Here is an 18,009-nt window from a genome sequence, read left to right as displayed (position 1 = left end):
TTGTCTCACAAACCCATAATGTGGCAATCGTCCATTAGAAAGGTAACGTACGTTTTGAAAATTGTGGCAAATATTGAATGAGTAATGACGCCTCTAAAAATAAAATTAAGTTATCTGAAAGAATCTCTCATAAAATAAAATAAGAAAAATTAATAAAAAGAACTTAAAAACTTTGAGTTTTAACGATAAGAACAAAATAAAAAGTAAAATGAATTGTACCAGGTTTGACTTTTTATTGTAAAAATGTGATTTTTCGTTAAAGTAAACAATATCGTAAACTTTTCGTTAAAATTTCCAATAAAGTAACAAAATAATCAACAAAAGTACCAGTATACCAAATTGGACATTTTTCGGCGTTGAAATGAAATATGAAAGGAGATCAAGTTGATATTATTCATCCACTTTTTTTTTTTTTTTGAATAAACGATATTGTATATATTAAGAAGAGGGAGTTGGCTAAGCCTCACAATGAGCTAGCAATAACATGGTTCAAATTCGCATTTGACGAGAATCAAACCTAAAACTTCTCACTTACAAGTAAAGAGAAATACTATTAGACTGTAACAATATTCATCTGCTTTTAAATAATGAATAATCAAGAAAAACATTGGATGGGGTCTCCCTCTCGTCACTTACCACTAGTGGCCATCACTTCCCTAAGCAAAAGAGATATTTCCAATTGCTTGACCAAAACAAGCATTGACTTGGCTGTCCATCCATCAATAATAGGTCCACATCTCAACCCAAATATAATGACGTCAAAAGAGAGGGGAAAATGAGAAGGAAACTCTGGAGGGTAGAGGGAAGGACAAGGAGAAAAGGAGAAGGGAAAAGTAGAGAAAGGGAAGGAGGAAAATGAGAGGAAATGAGGGGAAAATGGGAAGGAAACTCTGAAGGGTAGAGGGAAGGAAAAGGAGAAAAGGAGAAAAGGAGAAGGGAAAAGTAGAAAGGGAAGGAGGAAAATGAGAGGAAAATTTGGAGAATAGAGAAAATGAGTAGGAAAAAGAAGAAAAGCGGAAAAGAAGGGAAAATGTGAAGGAAGCTTAGGAGGGTAGAGGAAAAGAGGGAAATGCATAAAAATAAAAAATAAAAAATCATAATGTCTACTGCCGGAAGGGAGCAAAATGCTCCCAACTTCCCTTGTTTCTTACGTTGTAAATTATATTTCGTATAATGAGAAACCAATATTCCTACTCCGAGGATATAGACACAACTTGCCGAATCTCGTTACTATACAACAAACCTATAACTACACAACAATTCGATCAATCACCTTAAGTTCAACCATACATATACCAAGATTCAAGTTTTTATAAACTTTCGTGATGAAACTAACTGAACATTACAAGTGCCACATTATTATGTGGTTATATCAAGTTTTAAATTTTGTCTCATAATCACATCATCTTTAGGATAATCAATCTTGCAGTTGAATATATAAACCTTTGATATGGTGATATTGGAAACACTAGTTGGTGGGCTGATTGGTAGAAATGGTTTCAACAATTTAGGGACGAGAAATGAGCATTGAGCAACGATCAAAATATGTTTCCTTTTATCACAAAAGATGTTTGCGCAATTAGAAGTGCATTTTATCACAAAAAGATGAGCAACGATCAATATAATTGTTATTTATTTATAAAATCACACATAAAACAAGAAGTAATCTTTTCTTTTTCTTTTCATCTCTGCCACTAGCAACCGACCATGACTTACAGAAACGCTTTATGGGTCAACGGATGGGAACGACCCATTTTATAATTGTTTGCAAATTTTTCTGGAAGTAGATGGAAAGGACCCAATTACATATTTCCCCTGCTCACGGACATTTGCATTGCACCTAGCAAACACCAGTTTTTTTGTTTGAACATTGATCCACATCAATGGCTCTTGTGAAAACATCTCCAGGAACCTCCTCTGATTCCAACACTTTTCAGGGTTATAGCTACGACGTGTTCTTGAGCTTCAGAGGCGAAGAAACTCGCAAGACTTTTACCGACCACCTCTACACAGCCTTGAACAATGCAGGATTTCTTACGTTCCGAGACGACGATGAACTTGAGAGAGGAGAAGATATAAAGCCAGGACTGCGGAAAGCGATCCAGCAGTCACGAACTTCTGTTGTCGTGTTTTCGAAAGATTACGCATCATCCAGTTGGTGTCTTGATGAGCTTGTGCTGATCCTTGAACGCAAGCGGACCACCTCGGACCATGTAGTTTTACCAGTCTTCTACGATGTCGATCCGTCCCACGTGAGGAAGCAGACAGGAAGTGTTAGAAAAGCATTTGCTAGAAGCCAGAAAAATCAGTCACCGGAAAAGGTGGAGGGATGGAGGAGGGCACTTGCAGAGATTGCAGATCTAGCAGGCATGGTCTTACAAAATCAAGCTGATGGGTAACTTTCATTATCTCCATTTCTCTTCTCTTTCTTGGGTCAATTTGATGTATGATCCGTAGTGACCTAGATTTTTATATATTTATTAATTCAATCTCAGTAGTGAATAATAATCTCAATTTAGGTCAACTTAAAGAAATCACACTCAACTCAACTCAAGGATTAGTCATTTTCCATGTTAATCTACTGGTTTCTAGTTGCTTAAATATTTTTGAAAGCTGGTGTGGCAAAAAGTTAGGATGTGATCTGTAATGTATTTGTCTATAGTTCGTATAAATTATGCGATGTATTTCTTTTTTTTTTTTACGAAAACTAATGAAAAATGTTTGAGTTTTAACGATAAGGACTTAAGAAAACTAATGAAAAATGTTTAAGTTTTAACGATAAGTACAAAATAAAGGGTAAAATGAATAGTATCAGAATTGATTTTTTAATGTAAAAATGTGATTTTTCGTTAAAGTGAACAGTACCGAGAGCTTTTTGTTAAAAATTTCTTTTTTCTTTTTTTTTTTTTTCAATTTAATTTTGTCAGCAATCCTCTTTTTACTTAAATATTTTTGAAAGCTGGTGTGCAAAAAAGTTAGGATGTGATCTGTAGTGTATTTGTTTATAGTTCGTATAAATTATGCGATGTATTCCTCTTTTTTAGGAAAGCTAATGAAAAAGGTTTGTGACACACCCCGACCCAGAAAGTCCACTTGGACCCTGAATCGAGCTGTGCTGGCCGACACCTGGAAGGTGACGAAGCCATAAAATGTGATAGTGCATAAAAAGTGAATAAATTTGAATCTAAAAGTGTCTAAGTACCAGAGTGCGCTACGAGTGGGAGCGAACCCATTTCACACGCGATGTCAGAGCATAAGTAAGGTACAGTAGTGTGGGTAAGAATCATACCCTAAAAAATATCCATCAATACTAAGATTCGCCACAGATTCTTGTCGATACAAACTCAGCAGCTAAAACCTGGAAGGCACCAAACAGAAGGTGTGAGTAAGCAATAAAACCAAGTTTCCCAAAGTTACTACCTCTCTAAAAGTAATGCCCCTAAATGTAAAACCCGTATCGTTTTCCATAAGACAGTACAACATATATACATATATCCAAACCATACTCAGAAATGACCAAAACCACGGTTTGCCATCAAATCCACCATACATTAATAAGTAGGCCAAATGAACTAAATCAATACAAAGTGATATATCAGTCAGAGTCATCTAAAATGACATGTACAACTTATCCGTATCTCATCAATCATGGCTAGCATATAAGTCGGAGTCACCTATAGTAACCTGTACGACTTATCCATATCTCATCAATCCTGGCTAGCATATAAGTCGGAGTCACCTATAGTGACCTGTACGACTTATCCATATCTCATCAATCCTAGCTAGCATATAAGTCGGAGTCACTTATAGTGACCTGTACGACTTATCCACATCTCATCAATCATGGCTAGCATATAAGTCGGAGTCACCTATAGTGACCTGTACGACTTATCCACATCTCATCAATCATGGCTAGCCAATAGCTCAATAAGTATACCTGCACACGAGTCGGAACCACCTAAAGTGGTATGTACGACAGGACTGGGTGTAAATAAATACGCTCAAGTGCTAGGATCACGTGAAGACTGGGCGAATAATCGCGGGTCACCTACGAGTCGGAACCACCTAAAGTGGTCTGTACGACAAAACTGTGCACCTACCTTGAATCCAAGGTGAGATTAAGTTGCGGGAGGTGAACATCACGTGAAGAACTGTGCCCTGGCCACGGGCGGGAGCACTAACACCGGGGTGCAGGTTTATGAGCTCTCAATGCATCTCAATATAACCTGTGGAACTCATGGCAACCAGTACGACAGTATCGAAGTTGCCTAACACATAATTGTAGTCATGCTATAACTCAATCGATTCAACTAATACCATAAACTCACCTAAACTTACCTAGGTGTCCTGAGTTTACCTTTGCACTTGAAAGCATTCCTAATAATTATATGCAAGTAATATACATATGGATATATCATGATGCAATCTACTACTCAACCATGTCGTAGTATTTTCAATTATAAACAATATGGTGTGAAGTGTACAATCAGTAACGCCTTACTCCCAAACTACTTATTTTCAGGGATAATTATCCATGACAACCCAATTAACTCTAATTTAACTAACTAATTCACAAAACTAAAACTTGTCTTTACCAATTTCCTTCGCATTACTCAATTTCCCAAGCAAGGCTTTTGTCTCAAATATTTTATGGCTGCATCTAACGTCTCGTTAGACTGCCTACGTACCCTAGACAGGGATCAAGCCATTCGTAGTTCATATAGTACTTCAAGCATTCACAATAATTATATATGAAAGTAATATGCCTAATGAATTTAAAAGTGTCGATAGAACTCTCAATAATATGCACAATAAAAAGGAAAAGATCCACTCACCTGGAGTCCACGCTATACTTCTCTAGCGCACGCATCGAGGCGTCCTGAATGATCGGTCCCTGTGGCCAATTATCAAATCACATCTCAGAACTCTTATCCATAGAATACGTAATTCACATAAAACACAACCTCAACGACATTCTAAAATAGTTTGAGACCCATTGACCACAAGTCAACCGTCGATCAAAGATCGACGGTAGGGTTTACAACCCTGTATAACTTAACCCGGAAGATCCGCATATCAGATTTCCAATCCGCAACTCCCAACGATCCACAATATGTTTCTAGAATAACATATTAAAATTTCATTACGATCCAACGGTCAGATCTCCGCCAATTGCCTAAAACAAGTGGCCGTGAACATTTATTTTACTAACTTACAAATCCAATTCAGGAAGATCCATAAGTCGGATTCCCGATCCATAAATTCCTATGATCTTTAAATATTACGTGTTATAATTTATCCAATTTTGGTGACGATCCAACGGTCGGATCATAGATTCACATTTTTATCAAGTAACGTATCGTAACGAATTTAGGTTCCAACTATCAACCTACGTCATTCAAATGACAAAAGTGAATTCAAGACATTTGACATAGCCTAAAAATAGCATTGGCGGCCCACTGGCCACGCGCCGCCGCCGGTGGCGGTCGGCCGCCCCGACTCGCCGGAAAATCCAACTATTTCCAAAAATTCTCAAACTTCACAGAAATGAAGATCTCAGAGAGTGGAGTAACTTTCATACCTGCCACGAAGTCCAAAAGTGGACGGAAGATGATCAATTTTTCCCACAAAGCCGGCGGGTGCCTAAAACTTCCCGACGTCGATTCGTCGTCTACGGTGGTCCAACGGGGTCAAGGTTGGTTGGGTTTTGCTCCTGGGATGATGGGCTACAAAGCCCAAGTGGTGGCATCGGCCATCGCTTTGCCGATTTGCCGATTTGCCGGAAAATCGAAAAGGGTGGCCGGAGCACCATTGATTTTCGTCAACTTTCGTGGCCTCAAACCGTCTCATACCATGGTTAATCAAGGTAGTTCTTGGGTGGGTTTTATAGAGGGGAATGAGAGCTTCAAGATGGTGGTGGTGGCATTGAAAAACTCCACCGGAGTTGGCCGAAATCGGCCTTGGAAAATGGGTGGTCGCGAGTGGGAAAAACCCACGGGAAAGCTGGGATTTTTTTTTTCTTTCTTTCCTTTTTCTGATTGGGTTTCATCTTAAATAACCAATTTCTGATTGGGGATTTAATTTAATTAACACTAAACCTTGAATAACCAATTTCGAACGTCCGTAACTATACCGTTATAATCCGGACTCGCAAACGGCTTTCGCCTATGCGTTCACATCCACGAGTATTACGAGAATATGTTAAAAGAATAAGTCATACGTCTCTCTAGACGATGGTCAACAGAAGTCAAAGTCCTTGCTTCTAGGGAAATTTCGTAAATTCACGCTTTTAAAATAAAATAAAAACGTAAAATTTGGAACGGGTTGTCATAGTTTGAGTTTTAACGATAAGGACAAAATAAAGGGTAAAGTGAATAGTATCAGAATTGATTTTTTAGTGTAAAAATATGGTTTTTCGTTAAAGTGAACATGACTGAGAGCTTTTTGTTAAAGTTTCTTTTTTCTTTTCTTTTTTCAATTTAATTTTGTCAGTAGTCCTCTTATTTTTTTCTTTTTTTTTTCTTATTTAAACAAAGGCAATCAACATATGTTTTAATTATCTAATTTCCCCAATTCCTTTTTCATTTTGTTTGCAAAATCAAGCTACTGGTTTCCAGTTGCTTAAATTTTTTTGAAAGCTGGTGTGGAAAAAAGTTAGGATGTGATTTGTGATGTATTTGTCTATAGTTCATATAAATTATGTGCTGTATTCCTTTCTTCTTCTTTTTTTCAATTTAATTTTGTCAGCAGTCCTCTTTTTTTTCTTATTTAAACAAAGGCAATCAACATATGTTTTAATTATCTAATTTCGCCAATTCATTTTTCATTTTGTTTGCAAATTCTTAGGTATGAGTCAAAGTTTATCAAAAAAATTGTTAAAGTGATAAGAGACAAGTTAAGTCGCATGCCATTGAGTGTTGAACCAAAATTGATTGGAATTCAATCTCAAGCGGAACACATCAATTTGTGGTTACAAGATGGATCAAGTAACGTTGGTATATTTGTTGTGTATGGCATGTCTGGAATAGGGAAGACAACCATTGCAAAACATGTTTACAATTCAAACTTTAGAAGCTTTCAAGGAAGTAGTTTCATTGAAAATATCAAAGAAACAGAAGATCGACCAAATGGCTTAGTTCATATACAAATGCAACTTCTTTGTGATATTTTGAACGACAGAGAAGTGAAAATACACAGTGTTAGTGAGGGATTAATTAAGATTGAAAGGGCCATAAGCTTTAGAAGAGTTCTACTTGTTCTTGATGATCTTGACCAAATGGACCAATTAGATGCAATCCTAAGGATGAAAGATCATTTTTATCCGGGAAGTAAGATACTAATAACAACTAGGCGTGAAAGGTTGCTAAAGGTAGATCAAGTTACAGAGTTGCACAGAGTTCAAACTTTGGATTACAATGAATCATTAAAGCTTTTCAGTTGGCATGCTTTTGGCCAGGACAATACCATAGAAGAATACATGGAGCACTCAAAACAGCTAGTGCAACATAGCGACGGACTTCCATTAGCTCTAAAAGTTTTGGGTTCTTCTTTATCAGGGCAAAGTATAGGTGTATGGGAAAGTGCATTGGAGAAGCTAAAAGTTATTCCTGATGGTCAAATCATGAATAAACTAAGAATAAGCTATGAAAGTTTAAAAGATGACCATGACCGGAAATTATTCCTCCACATTGCTTGTTTCCTAATAGGAAGGAACAAAAGTTACATTGTTAGAATATTGGATGAATGTGATTTCTATACAACCATTGGCATTCAAAATCTCATTGATAGATGCTTGGTGACACTTGATGAACACGGCAAGGTGAAAATGCATGACATGATTCGTGCTATGGGAAGAGAAATTGTTCGCCAAGAATCAGAAGAGCCTGAGAAACGTAGTAGATTATGGCGCCATAAGGATTCTTTCCAAGTATTGAGGAAAAAGAATGTAAGAAACATGCCTTTTATGTCTATATATGTATTTCTTCTTGTGAAAATTATGCATAGTAATGTCTCTTTTTTTCCCTTTAGGGTACAAAAAAAATCCAAGGTCTTGTCCTGGATATGCGTAACCATCCTGCAAATAGTCCAATAAACACAAATGAGATAGTCTTGGAAACCAATGCATTTGCAAGGATGTGCAATTTACAACTACTCCATCTTAGTCATGTACGACTGGATGGATGTTATGCAGATTTCCCTACAGAATTAAGATGGTTGTGTTGGCTTGAATTTCCTTTGGATTCTATACCAATTGATTTTCCTTTGGAGAACGTAATTGTTCTTGAAATGCAATACAGTAGCTTGAGACAAGTATGCAAAGGAACAAAAGTATGTTACTCTATGCATTTCAATTCATTTTCCTTATTTTGTTAGTTTTTTATTTGTTGACTAACTCCATGTGTTAAAATGAACTACTATGTTTTCTTTAATTCGATGACTAATTTCTTATCTTAGATACTTATTTCATTGTTCTTTTTTCTTTTCTTTTTTTTCCTTTGTTTCCACAGTTTCTTCCATCGTTGAAGATCCTTGACGTCAGCCATTATCATGGCCTTAGTGAAACCATTGACTTCTCACTTTTCCTCAATCTAGAGGAACTGATTCTTGTAGATTGCACAAGCCTAAAGAATGTTCATGAATCCATTGGAAACCTGAAGAGACTAGTGTACTTGAATATGAAGGATTGCAAGAATCTTAGCATGCTTCCAAAGAACATGTGCATGCTTAAATCACTTGAAACGCTCATTTTATCTGGTTGCTCAAATCTTGATGAGTTTCCAGTAGAGATGATGAAGAAGATGGAGTCTCTGAAAGTTCTTGAGACAGATGGAATTCCAATAAGTGAATTATGGCCAGAAAGAAGTTCAGCTATGTTGAGTTCTTTTCCATGCTCTTTAGTAGAGTTAAGTTTGAAAGGGTGCAATCTTTCTGATGATGTCCTTCCTATGGATTTAAGTAATCTATTCTACTTGCGAAGACTACATTTAGATAAGAATCCAATTTGCAATTTGCCAGTTTTCATCAAAGGTTTGAGAAGGATCGATGAACTCACTTTCGAGGGTTGTGATAGGCTCGAATCACTTGTGGGGTTGCCGGAAGTACACCAATGGATAAGTATAGCCGGATGCATATCATTAAGAAAAATAACGTTTCATTCCCCTGAGAAATGTTGTCCAATATGTGTGGGTGACAACTGGAATCTTGTTGAGTGGGAGTGCTATTACAAGTTAGAGCCCATTGATAGAGTTGAAGTGGAAATTATCAAACTTTTGGGCTTGTGCAACTTCGAATCCATGCCAGCTGTTCGAATGCGTAATCCACACACATACAAGGATCCAAAAGAAGTCCCCGTCCAGGTGCGCCTCTCTTTCTCTCTCTCATAAGTCTTTTGTTTTCACAGAAATGACTGAGTAATGTTGTGATGATTGTGGCAAATACATAGGGACTATATCAACGTGGTATATTCAGCACGTTTTTTGTTGGGAATGAGGTTCCAGGCCGGTTCAGCTATAAAAGTACCAAGTCCTCGATATCTTTTATTGTCCCTTTACTACTTGCTAGTCACCGAATTCGAGGCTTGAACATCTTTGCTACCTATGCAAAGGAAAATTCAAATAATTATTTTACTATGCCTAGAATTGCTCCAATAATGATCAAAGTGAGAAACAAGAGCAAGGGTCTGAAGTGGATCTATAGCCCAGTATTCTATGGTATCCCAGGTGACGGAGAAGATATGATATGGTTGAGCCATTGGAAGATGGAGAATAAAACAATATTACAATGTGGAGATGAAGTAGTGGTTTCGGTAATAACCGGACCACATGACTTGTTTTGGGTAAAGGAGTTTGGTGTCGAGCTTGTGCAAGAGCACCAAGAAAAGATGAGTACCCAACACAACACCAAATCAGATCCTAATTATCCATTTGTTATCGGTGGAGATTTGAAGATGTGGAAGTGCATACCGGGAATATACTGTTGGAAATGTGCCCTAAAACCAATCATATGATGATACTTTACGGACATTTCAAACTAATGTAGTTTAAATGTAAAGGGCAAAGATTATTGTTTGAGCCGTCTCATATAAATGTTATATGCTTAAACGATAAGTCCAAGGAATATGTGATTGGAAGAATGCGATCTAAAGAAGTTAGATTCATGAGACCATTCTTTCGTTGACACATCCTAAACGTTCCTGATCATAGGATTGTCAATTGGGCATTGACAGTCCGTTAAGATCAGTACGTGCTATGTCTTCTCTCAGGGAGAGTGACTAGTCTCGAGTCATTGGTGTGTGTGACATCAAGACAAGTACGTAGGTGCTCAATAGAGAATGAGTTCACTGAACACGATCAACGAAGAGTTCTCATATTCATGTCACATGAGAACTCATGGTTGGGATAATGCAAATTAGTCTTTTGACCTGAGGCATCACAGTTGTCTTGTGGTTAGGTCCTTAATCTTTGATTATGTCAAAGTCACTCCATCAGGAGGGTGTCCACGGCATCGTTGGGGTTAAGCCACTTAGCCATGGAGGCAATTGAATGCGCAACAAGGGATCTCTAACCTTCAAACTGTTTGAGGGAGAATACTCTATGATATGATTAAGAATCTTTGGCCAAAGTATGAATGAGATTTAGGAATGTGTTCCAAATCACATTCAAGGTAATCATATAAGCACAAGACTCACATTGGATAGTAGACATGAATAAACTATCAAACCAAACAATGTGGTCAAGAGTATTGTATTAGAGAAAGACCGTATTGCATTTGTAATCCTAAAACTGAATAGGTTCTCCACCTCTTCTGATTAGCTTGGGTAACCATGACATGCTGCTAGGCGTCAACCATGGTTTGTGGAAGCCCTAAAAGTGTATTATCACTAACGGGAGAATTGAAAGTAAGTTTCAATTCACAATCGATTTGAAAGAGTTTGAATCGCCCACTGCCTCGCTAAAAGGAACCTAATGGATCGTACACCGTGTAAGGTAGAGATTGAAGATTCAACGGAGATGAGTAAGAATAATTAAATAGTTTAATTGTTTATGGCAAGGATTAATTAATATGATTATTAATCAAACGAATAAGTTCGTTAAAAGACCTCGGGATAGTTTTGGACCTTAAGGCCCAATGGGCTTCGAACGTCAAGTCCATTGACTTAAGTTGTATGACAACTTAATGAATAATGATTCACAAAGGCCCAAATAGCCCAATAAATCCCATATGGCCGGCCATTTAGAGGAGGGTAGTGAACTTGGCTTAATTGCAAGTTTGCCACTCCATTGTGAGGTGGTATAAAGACATCTTTATAGCCATTTCATCCTAAGGGTTTTCTTAGGAGTAAAGATGAGAACACAAACCTCCCTTTACTCTAAAAGAGGCCGACCACCCTTGAGGAAAACATCTAGCAATCTTACTTCCTCAAGGTCACTCATTTCTTCTACAATATGCCTTGGTGTGGAGACTTAGAGGTTCTCAATTTTGGGAACTTGGAGAAACCTTTTCATCCATCCAAATCCATGGATCTAAGATGCAAGGAATGAAGGCCCTCTCTTTGGGTGATTAGCCTTTGCTTATGCAAAGAGGAATCTACAAAGGTATTGATTTCTCAACTCACTTTGTTTTGAGTTGAGTCTTGGTTCACCTATCTACTAGGCTTTGAAGTTCATGGGTTAAGTTTTGTTTTTGAGTGCATATAAACATGATTCCGCCTTTTAATTGTTAATTGCATGTTGTTGATGTTGCTCAAATGAACTTGTTTTTCACAAATCTTCCTTCATATACTACCTTGGCACTTGGACAAGAGAAGATGCTAATGACATTGATATCCTCACCATGGACTCTGATGAAGAAGACACAAGTATGTTGTGTTGTTGTATTGCATTCAATTATACTCCATCCAAACACTTCCAGGTGTGTTCGTATTCATTTCAAAAACATTTCCAATAAATTTTATGTTATTTGTATGTTTTTCAGACAAAGAAGGGCAAAAGGATGAACCTGATTACACAATTGCAAAGACGAGGGCTGCTAGCAATAACTGTAGCCTGAGAGGCTGGAAGGTGCGCCTCACAGCTGTTGGCTTCTTTTTCGCGCTTGCTCTAGTAGGTTGGTCCTCCATCTCCCAAAAAAAGAAGCGAGTCAGCGACACTCGTCCACAAGCTCACCATGAGTTTGTAATTTGACTTGATATAGATATATCTTTGCATTCCTTGCTCTCAAGATGTTTTCTACCTTCAAAACTTCAGGTTCAGAGCTAAGCACTCTTAACCGCTTGAGTTATAAAAACCCCTTGCAACTAGATACCGAAGTTCAAATGTGTTCAACACCATCAATTATAGCATAAAATACATCAAGCATTAGTGATACTAGCAGAGTAGCAGTAAATAAGTAAAACAAAAAAATGCTTCTACACATGGTAAGGGAAAGACTTTGACATAGGTATCTTTAGCAATAACGGGCATTTTTTTTGGAGGTGGGGTAAGTGACGAAGTTACAAATCGTAATTGTCGTTTACAACAAAATCATTCTTAAAAACTCGGCTCCCCATTGAAATTGTGTAAATTGCATGAATATCAATACAACATATATTAGATAGAATAAATATCAAATAAATTAACGACAGGCAATTTCTTAACATGAGATCCAAGGACTTTACAGTTGGTTCATCCTTGCATCGCTCTTACACTACAGAAGCTGGTTTCTGCTTCTTCAACCTGAACAAATTATTGAGGTCAAGAATTATAGAAGGAACGGCCATAGTCTCTGGAGCTATGAAATTTACTATCTTCTCATGAACATTGTATCTGCAAAAGCATAATGCAATAAGCATTCAACAATCTAACCTAGTTTGCTCAACAGATGCTCAAAGATATTCCAAAACAAAGTCACAACAGTTTCACATAGGGAACCGAAGAATCTATTGATACCTTATCTTGCAACTCTTAGAGGCTCTTCTGTCAACAATCTTCCTCTTCTAAGCATGCAACTTTTTAAAGAATAAAAGGCTTGTCTCTACGAATAATCAAATAGTGCAAAATCATAATCAATAATCAATAGAAGTTCAGGATCTATTAGGTTCCAAGCCCACTATTGAAAATCATGTTCATCCACTCTACACATCCAAAGCAGCAAACTAACTAGGATACCAAGTTGGGAGGATACAATCATTAACAATTTCAAAAGCTTTAAATGTAATCTGAATGCATGTGTTTTGAACTACAAGAAATCTTATAGATTGGGTAGACCGTATAGTATATCACATTCAAATGCAATTATTCAAGTAGATGAAGTATGAGATGCCCTAATTGTTTTACCAGAAGATGCTGGATCAATTGTTGGCAAAACTCAAAGTTATCCAAAAGTTCGAGGTCAGCATAATCTTGTGCACCAGCATCACATTGTGTCTCCTATCAAACTAAAGGACTAAAATTACTCAATTTGTGCAAATAGAAATATAAATTTTATAACACATCAAAGAGATAATTAAAGCGTACCTCATAGGCTGCACATCCAAGTGGGCAAACAAAACAAAATTTTAAATAAAGCCAATGGCGCATGAAGAGTATTGAAACACTCACGGCCCTTATTTTGAAAAATAAAACCTATTTCATGGATATTACAAGAGCCATTATTTTGAAAAACACACCTTTTGGTTCTCTACTACTTGACTTTTAAGAAGATCTTCGTCCTTGTGACGATTCAAATTCTTTAAAATATCTCTGCGACAGAATAAACAAAACCAATCTAGGCCAAAATTGACTTATTCGATGTGATTATGTTCACTGATTTTTCTGTTCACATGTTTACCCCTACTTGCCATGTAGTTTTGGGGGTGTTCTTCTCTTTAGAGCATAGTGCTCTTCTCTTTACACACAAGTTTTAATTTTATGCTTCTTAAATTAAGAGACCATTTGATAATCATTTCGTTTTCAGTTTAAAAATTTTAAAAACTAAATGGAGATTTCAAAATTTGGCCTAGAATTTTCTCTTTTGATTTTCAATTTTTTTTTTTTTTTAACAACTGAAAACTAAAAATAGTTACAAAAAGAATTTTTCAGTTTTTAATTTTCAAAAAAAAAAAAAAAAAACTGAAAACTCCAAACTATAGACTAAAAATTAAAAAGTGAAATCAAATTGGGCTCTCAACAAAATTGAAAAAAGACTGGGCTCAATTACTAAATTCAAAGCAGGGCTTATTAACGCTATGAGGCCTAATGGATCCGCATAAATAACTTTTGTTATTATTATTTTTAAATCAAAACTAAAACTCCTTATTCATAAGTTATCGTAATAGACTTGTTATTTTATTTTATAAGAAAAAAGAAAGAAAGCAATGAACAGCTGCACATAAACTGAATACAAAAAGGAATGAAATGAAATGAAGAGGAGTGGGAGACTAACGTTTAATTCAAGATAAAGAAAGAAAGGTAATCGCGTTTCCAAAAGCAAAAAAAGAAAGAAAGGTAATCGCACCACGACGGCGGCGACGTGACGGTCATTTAACGGAAAATACCAGACAAATCAGCCTCCAGATCAAGTCTTGAAGGGCACAACTCTGAAAAATCGAGACTACCTACCGCTGAGCTCCGACCAACCGTTGATGGAGGCAATCAAGAAGCTCAGAGATCAGGTCGCCAAGCAACAGCAGGTACTCTCTCTTGTTTGATTCCGAATTTGTATTTCTGTATGGATTTTGATATGAACATAATCCGTGTTGATTGCGAGATACTGAGATTGCTTAATGAAATAATATTTATATAATTGTTCGAGTTGAATTGGATCGATTCGAATTCGAATAGATTTTTCACTATTTCTGAGCTGTTTGGGGATGTGTTGGAGTGTAATGTTGCTGAATTTCTGAAATTTTGAGCTAGGCGTTGCTAATTACTTATCGATTTTCGAATTTAATTGGATGCTTAATTTTTACATTTTCGGAAAACTTCAAGGGAAAATGGCATATGATTCAACGTTCTCTGCTTCATTAATGGATAAGAGTTAGTCGAAGCTTTATCGAGTTTGCTTTTGATTATTTTGTGAGCACCGTCAGGCTGTGTTCAAACAATTTTCTGGTGGCATATATGGGGAATCAGATAATGTTGCCTCGGATGAAAATGAATTTCAACAGCATCAGAAACTCGAGAAGCTGTACATATCAACTCGTGCTGCCAAGGTTGCTACGCTTATTTTTGTCTGTGCTTTAAACGAGCATCACGTTAGTTGTGTTACCTATCGTTTTTTGCTTCTTCTTTAACAGCATTACCAAAAGGAAACTGTCCGCGGAGTGGAAGGTTACATTGTGGCCGGTTCAAAGCACGTTGAAATAGGTATGTTGCTTGAAATGCGTTGTCTTTTCTTGGGAGTTTGGATGTGAATTCATGTTGGCTTTATCAGTTGGTATACATAATACTTTTTCAACAGGTACCAAGCTATCAGAAGATAGCAGGAAATATGGTTCTGAAAAGACTAATTTTCATGTGCATTTGATTATTACGAAAGAAATTTACAGTAAAAATTGTTTCCATTTTCACGTGGGGTTCAAGAACTGGACTACTTTTTGTGTTATTATGCATCATATGACAAACTGGTTCACCGTTTCTTTCTATAGGTTTGCATAATAACTCTTTCTGTGCTTATCAATTTGCCTGTGTAGGTTGCACAGCCTTTAAGAGCAATGATAGTGGGAGCGCCCTTGGAGGATGCTCGACATCTAGCTAAACAATATGTTACAATGCGGCAAGAAGCTGAAGCTCAGGTATATGCAGTTTCTTCTGTTTCCTACCAATTTTATACTACAGTGATTTTATATGTTACATGGTTATCGTACATTTTCTCGGTTAACTTTTTTTGTTTTCTTTTAAAAGCGTTTGTTCATTTTGAGACAATCATGCGTTGGTATTCATAGAGAACGCAAAATCTTAAGATGTTTAATGTAAACTTGTTGAGATTGCTTCATTACTTGAAGCTTTGTTGTAATTTGGTTGTTGGTTTTTTTATTACTCCTTCAGATTTGTCTATATATACTAACTTCCACCGGGATAGGCTATAGATGTTTCCAGATGCCAGACCAAAGCACGGGATTCTGCAGGTAATGCTGATATTATCATGAAACTAGAAGCTGCTGAAGCCAAGCTTCAGGAGCTGCAGTCTAGCGTTGCAATATTGGGAAAAGAAGCTGGTGCAGCTATGGCTGCTGTTGAAGGTCAACAACAAAGATTGACTCTTCAGCGGCTTCTTGCAATGGTAAGGGATTGCCTTCCCTTTTTTATTTAAGTATTAAGACCTTGGCCTGTTCTAGTGACAAGACTGAAAAGGAAATTAATTTTGTAAACTTGTCATTTTTCGTCCCAATTCAAGGTTGAAGCAGAGCGCAACTATCATCCAGAACGTTCTTCAGATACTTGATCAGCTTGAAGGCGAGGTATGAAATATCCTAAAGTCTTCCTTTCAGCATGAAAATTTCTTTTCCCAATTCATTTGGCTGTATATTATTCTAGTGTCTTGCTACTAAAAGCAGAGATCATTGACACTATTTGTTGGGACAGATTTTGTCAGAAAAGCAGCAAATTGAAGCATCGCATAGTCCGCCTACAGAGGACACTATGCCTCCACCACCATCGTATGAGGATGTCAGCCGTAGCTTTGCTTCTGAAACCTATGATGAATTGACAGGGTTGAGGGACTATTTCTTAGGAGAGGTATCTTTATGCTAATGTTGTTGTATCCAAGTTTTAGTCTGTTCGACTTCTTAGTTTCTAGTTACTGTTTCTTTTCGCCTACCGCAGGTTATGTACACCTTCCACGCTGTAACTGATGTGGAGTTAAGTTTGTCATTCGGGGATTACGTTGTCGGCCGGAAGGTTCTGTCGTCTTTCCTGCTTGCATGCTTTCATCTTATATTCATGTTCGGATTTATTTCTTTCGTATCGAGGTTAAATTTTCATGTTCAGAGACGTCCACTCAGGTATGTTCGTCAATGCATATGCATTAGCACTCCACCGAGTGCATTAGAATATGGATTTCAGTTTTGGGTGCTGCATGCATTAAAGTAGTTTGTGTGGTTTTGGTTTTTGCTGCCGCTGAGAGCATGAGTGGTTTTCTGTAGTTGCTGAGAGTTATATTGTGAGCAGAATTCATACAGCAGCTTTCATGTACGGCACATGTAGTCGGCATTTAGAAAGAGAAAGTTATATTTTCTTGACTGTTTATTCAAAACTTATATGTTGCATGTTCTGGCTTTTAAAGTGAGTCGGCATAAGAGTCTTTATTTGAGAAAAATCAGTTTTGTGTCCATGTGTTTTCAAAGAAAATATTTTAGTTTTTAATCACTGATTTTTCATTGTGCTTCAATTAGAAATCAATTATGAATGTGCCTTGTGATTTTTGTAATTGGTTGATTTCAAAAAATCATTACATTTCATACATTCTGCATGATCACGTTAATATCTTGCAAAGTTTGGGGAGATAGTGATTGACGGCTACGTTAGTGTCCTGCCACTTCCACTTGAAGGCTGAAGAGAGATTGAGTAGCAAAGCGCAGTGAAAAAATTGCCTACTAGTATGTGGGTCTAGTTGATGAGTTTTGTAAGTCTTTCTGTACTCATTTTTCTTATTGTTTGTCCTGATTTAAGAGTCTGAGAATTTTCTCAGTGGTGAGTTTTATCTTGTTAAATCCTACATCATGTGTACACATGTTATTTGTCTTTTTAATTACAAATGTGTAGGATAATATTTCACTTATTTTCTTGCAGTGAATTCTATCTTAGACATTCATCAACATATAGAGTTTATGACATAGGACTTTGCTACTATATTATTCAGTGCATTGATTAATTTGTAAAGCGCTCATTTATCCTAATTATAAAATATAATATGTTCAAGACATTAAAAAAATGGAGGTGTCTTTCAACAGTTTGGATGTCATGTATGGCCATATCCTTTATTTCCACCATTCTTATCAACCGGATGGGGAGAGATTGTCTTTATCTCGCAAACCCATAATGTGGCAATCGT

General features: G+C 36.8%; 1 protein-coding gene and 1 pseudogene across 1 annotated transcript; both read left to right on the top strand.

Annotated features, from left to right (window-relative positions):
- The first annotated feature begins 995 nt into the window (after nt 1-995).
- Nucleotides 996-10,078, top strand: LOC125479226 (disease resistance protein RUN1-like). The gene is made up of 5 exons (XM_048588342.1): nt 996-2,395; nt 6,847-7,945; nt 8,029-8,328; nt 8,508-9,356; nt 9,443-10,078. Exons 1-5 carry the CDS (start codon nt 1,884-1,886, stop codon nt 10,004-10,006), a joined length of 3,324 nt encoding a protein of 1,107 aa, XP_048444299.1. The 5' UTR covers nt 996-1,883; the 3' UTR covers nt 10,007-10,078.
- A 4,215-nt stretch (nt 10,079-14,293) lies between these two features.
- LOC125479228 lies at nt 14,294-17,736 on the top strand (annotated as a pseudogene).
- The last annotated feature ends 273 nt before the right edge of the window (nt 17,737-18,009 follow it).

This window comes from the organism of the source record quoted next, unplaced genomic scaffold (genome assembly GCF_019419815.1).
Source record: "Pyrus x bretschneideri cultivar Hongxiangsu unplaced genomic scaffold, Pyrus_bretschneideri_v1 Contig28, whole genome shotgun sequence".
NCBI classification, from domain to species: domain Eukaryota; kingdom Viridiplantae; phylum Streptophyta; class Magnoliopsida; order Rosales; family Rosaceae; genus Pyrus; species Pyrus x bretschneideri.
This window is presented reverse-complemented; position numbering and strand designations above follow the sequence as displayed.

Bases quoted from the DNA above. Each gene is read 5' to 3' on its own strand.
- LOC125479226 (XM_048588342.1), top strand. From the start codon at position 1,884: ATGGCTCTTGTGAAAACATCTCCAGGAACCTCCTCTGATTCCAACACT. The intron at 7,946-8,028 runs GTAAGAAACATG...TTTTCCCTTTAG, and splicing joins AAGTATTGAGGAAAAAGAAT to GGTACAAAAAAAATCCAAGG. The intron at 9,357-9,442 runs GTGCGCCTCTCT...GCAAATACATAG, and splicing joins CAAAAGAAGTCCCCGTCCAG to GGACTATATCAACGTGGTAT.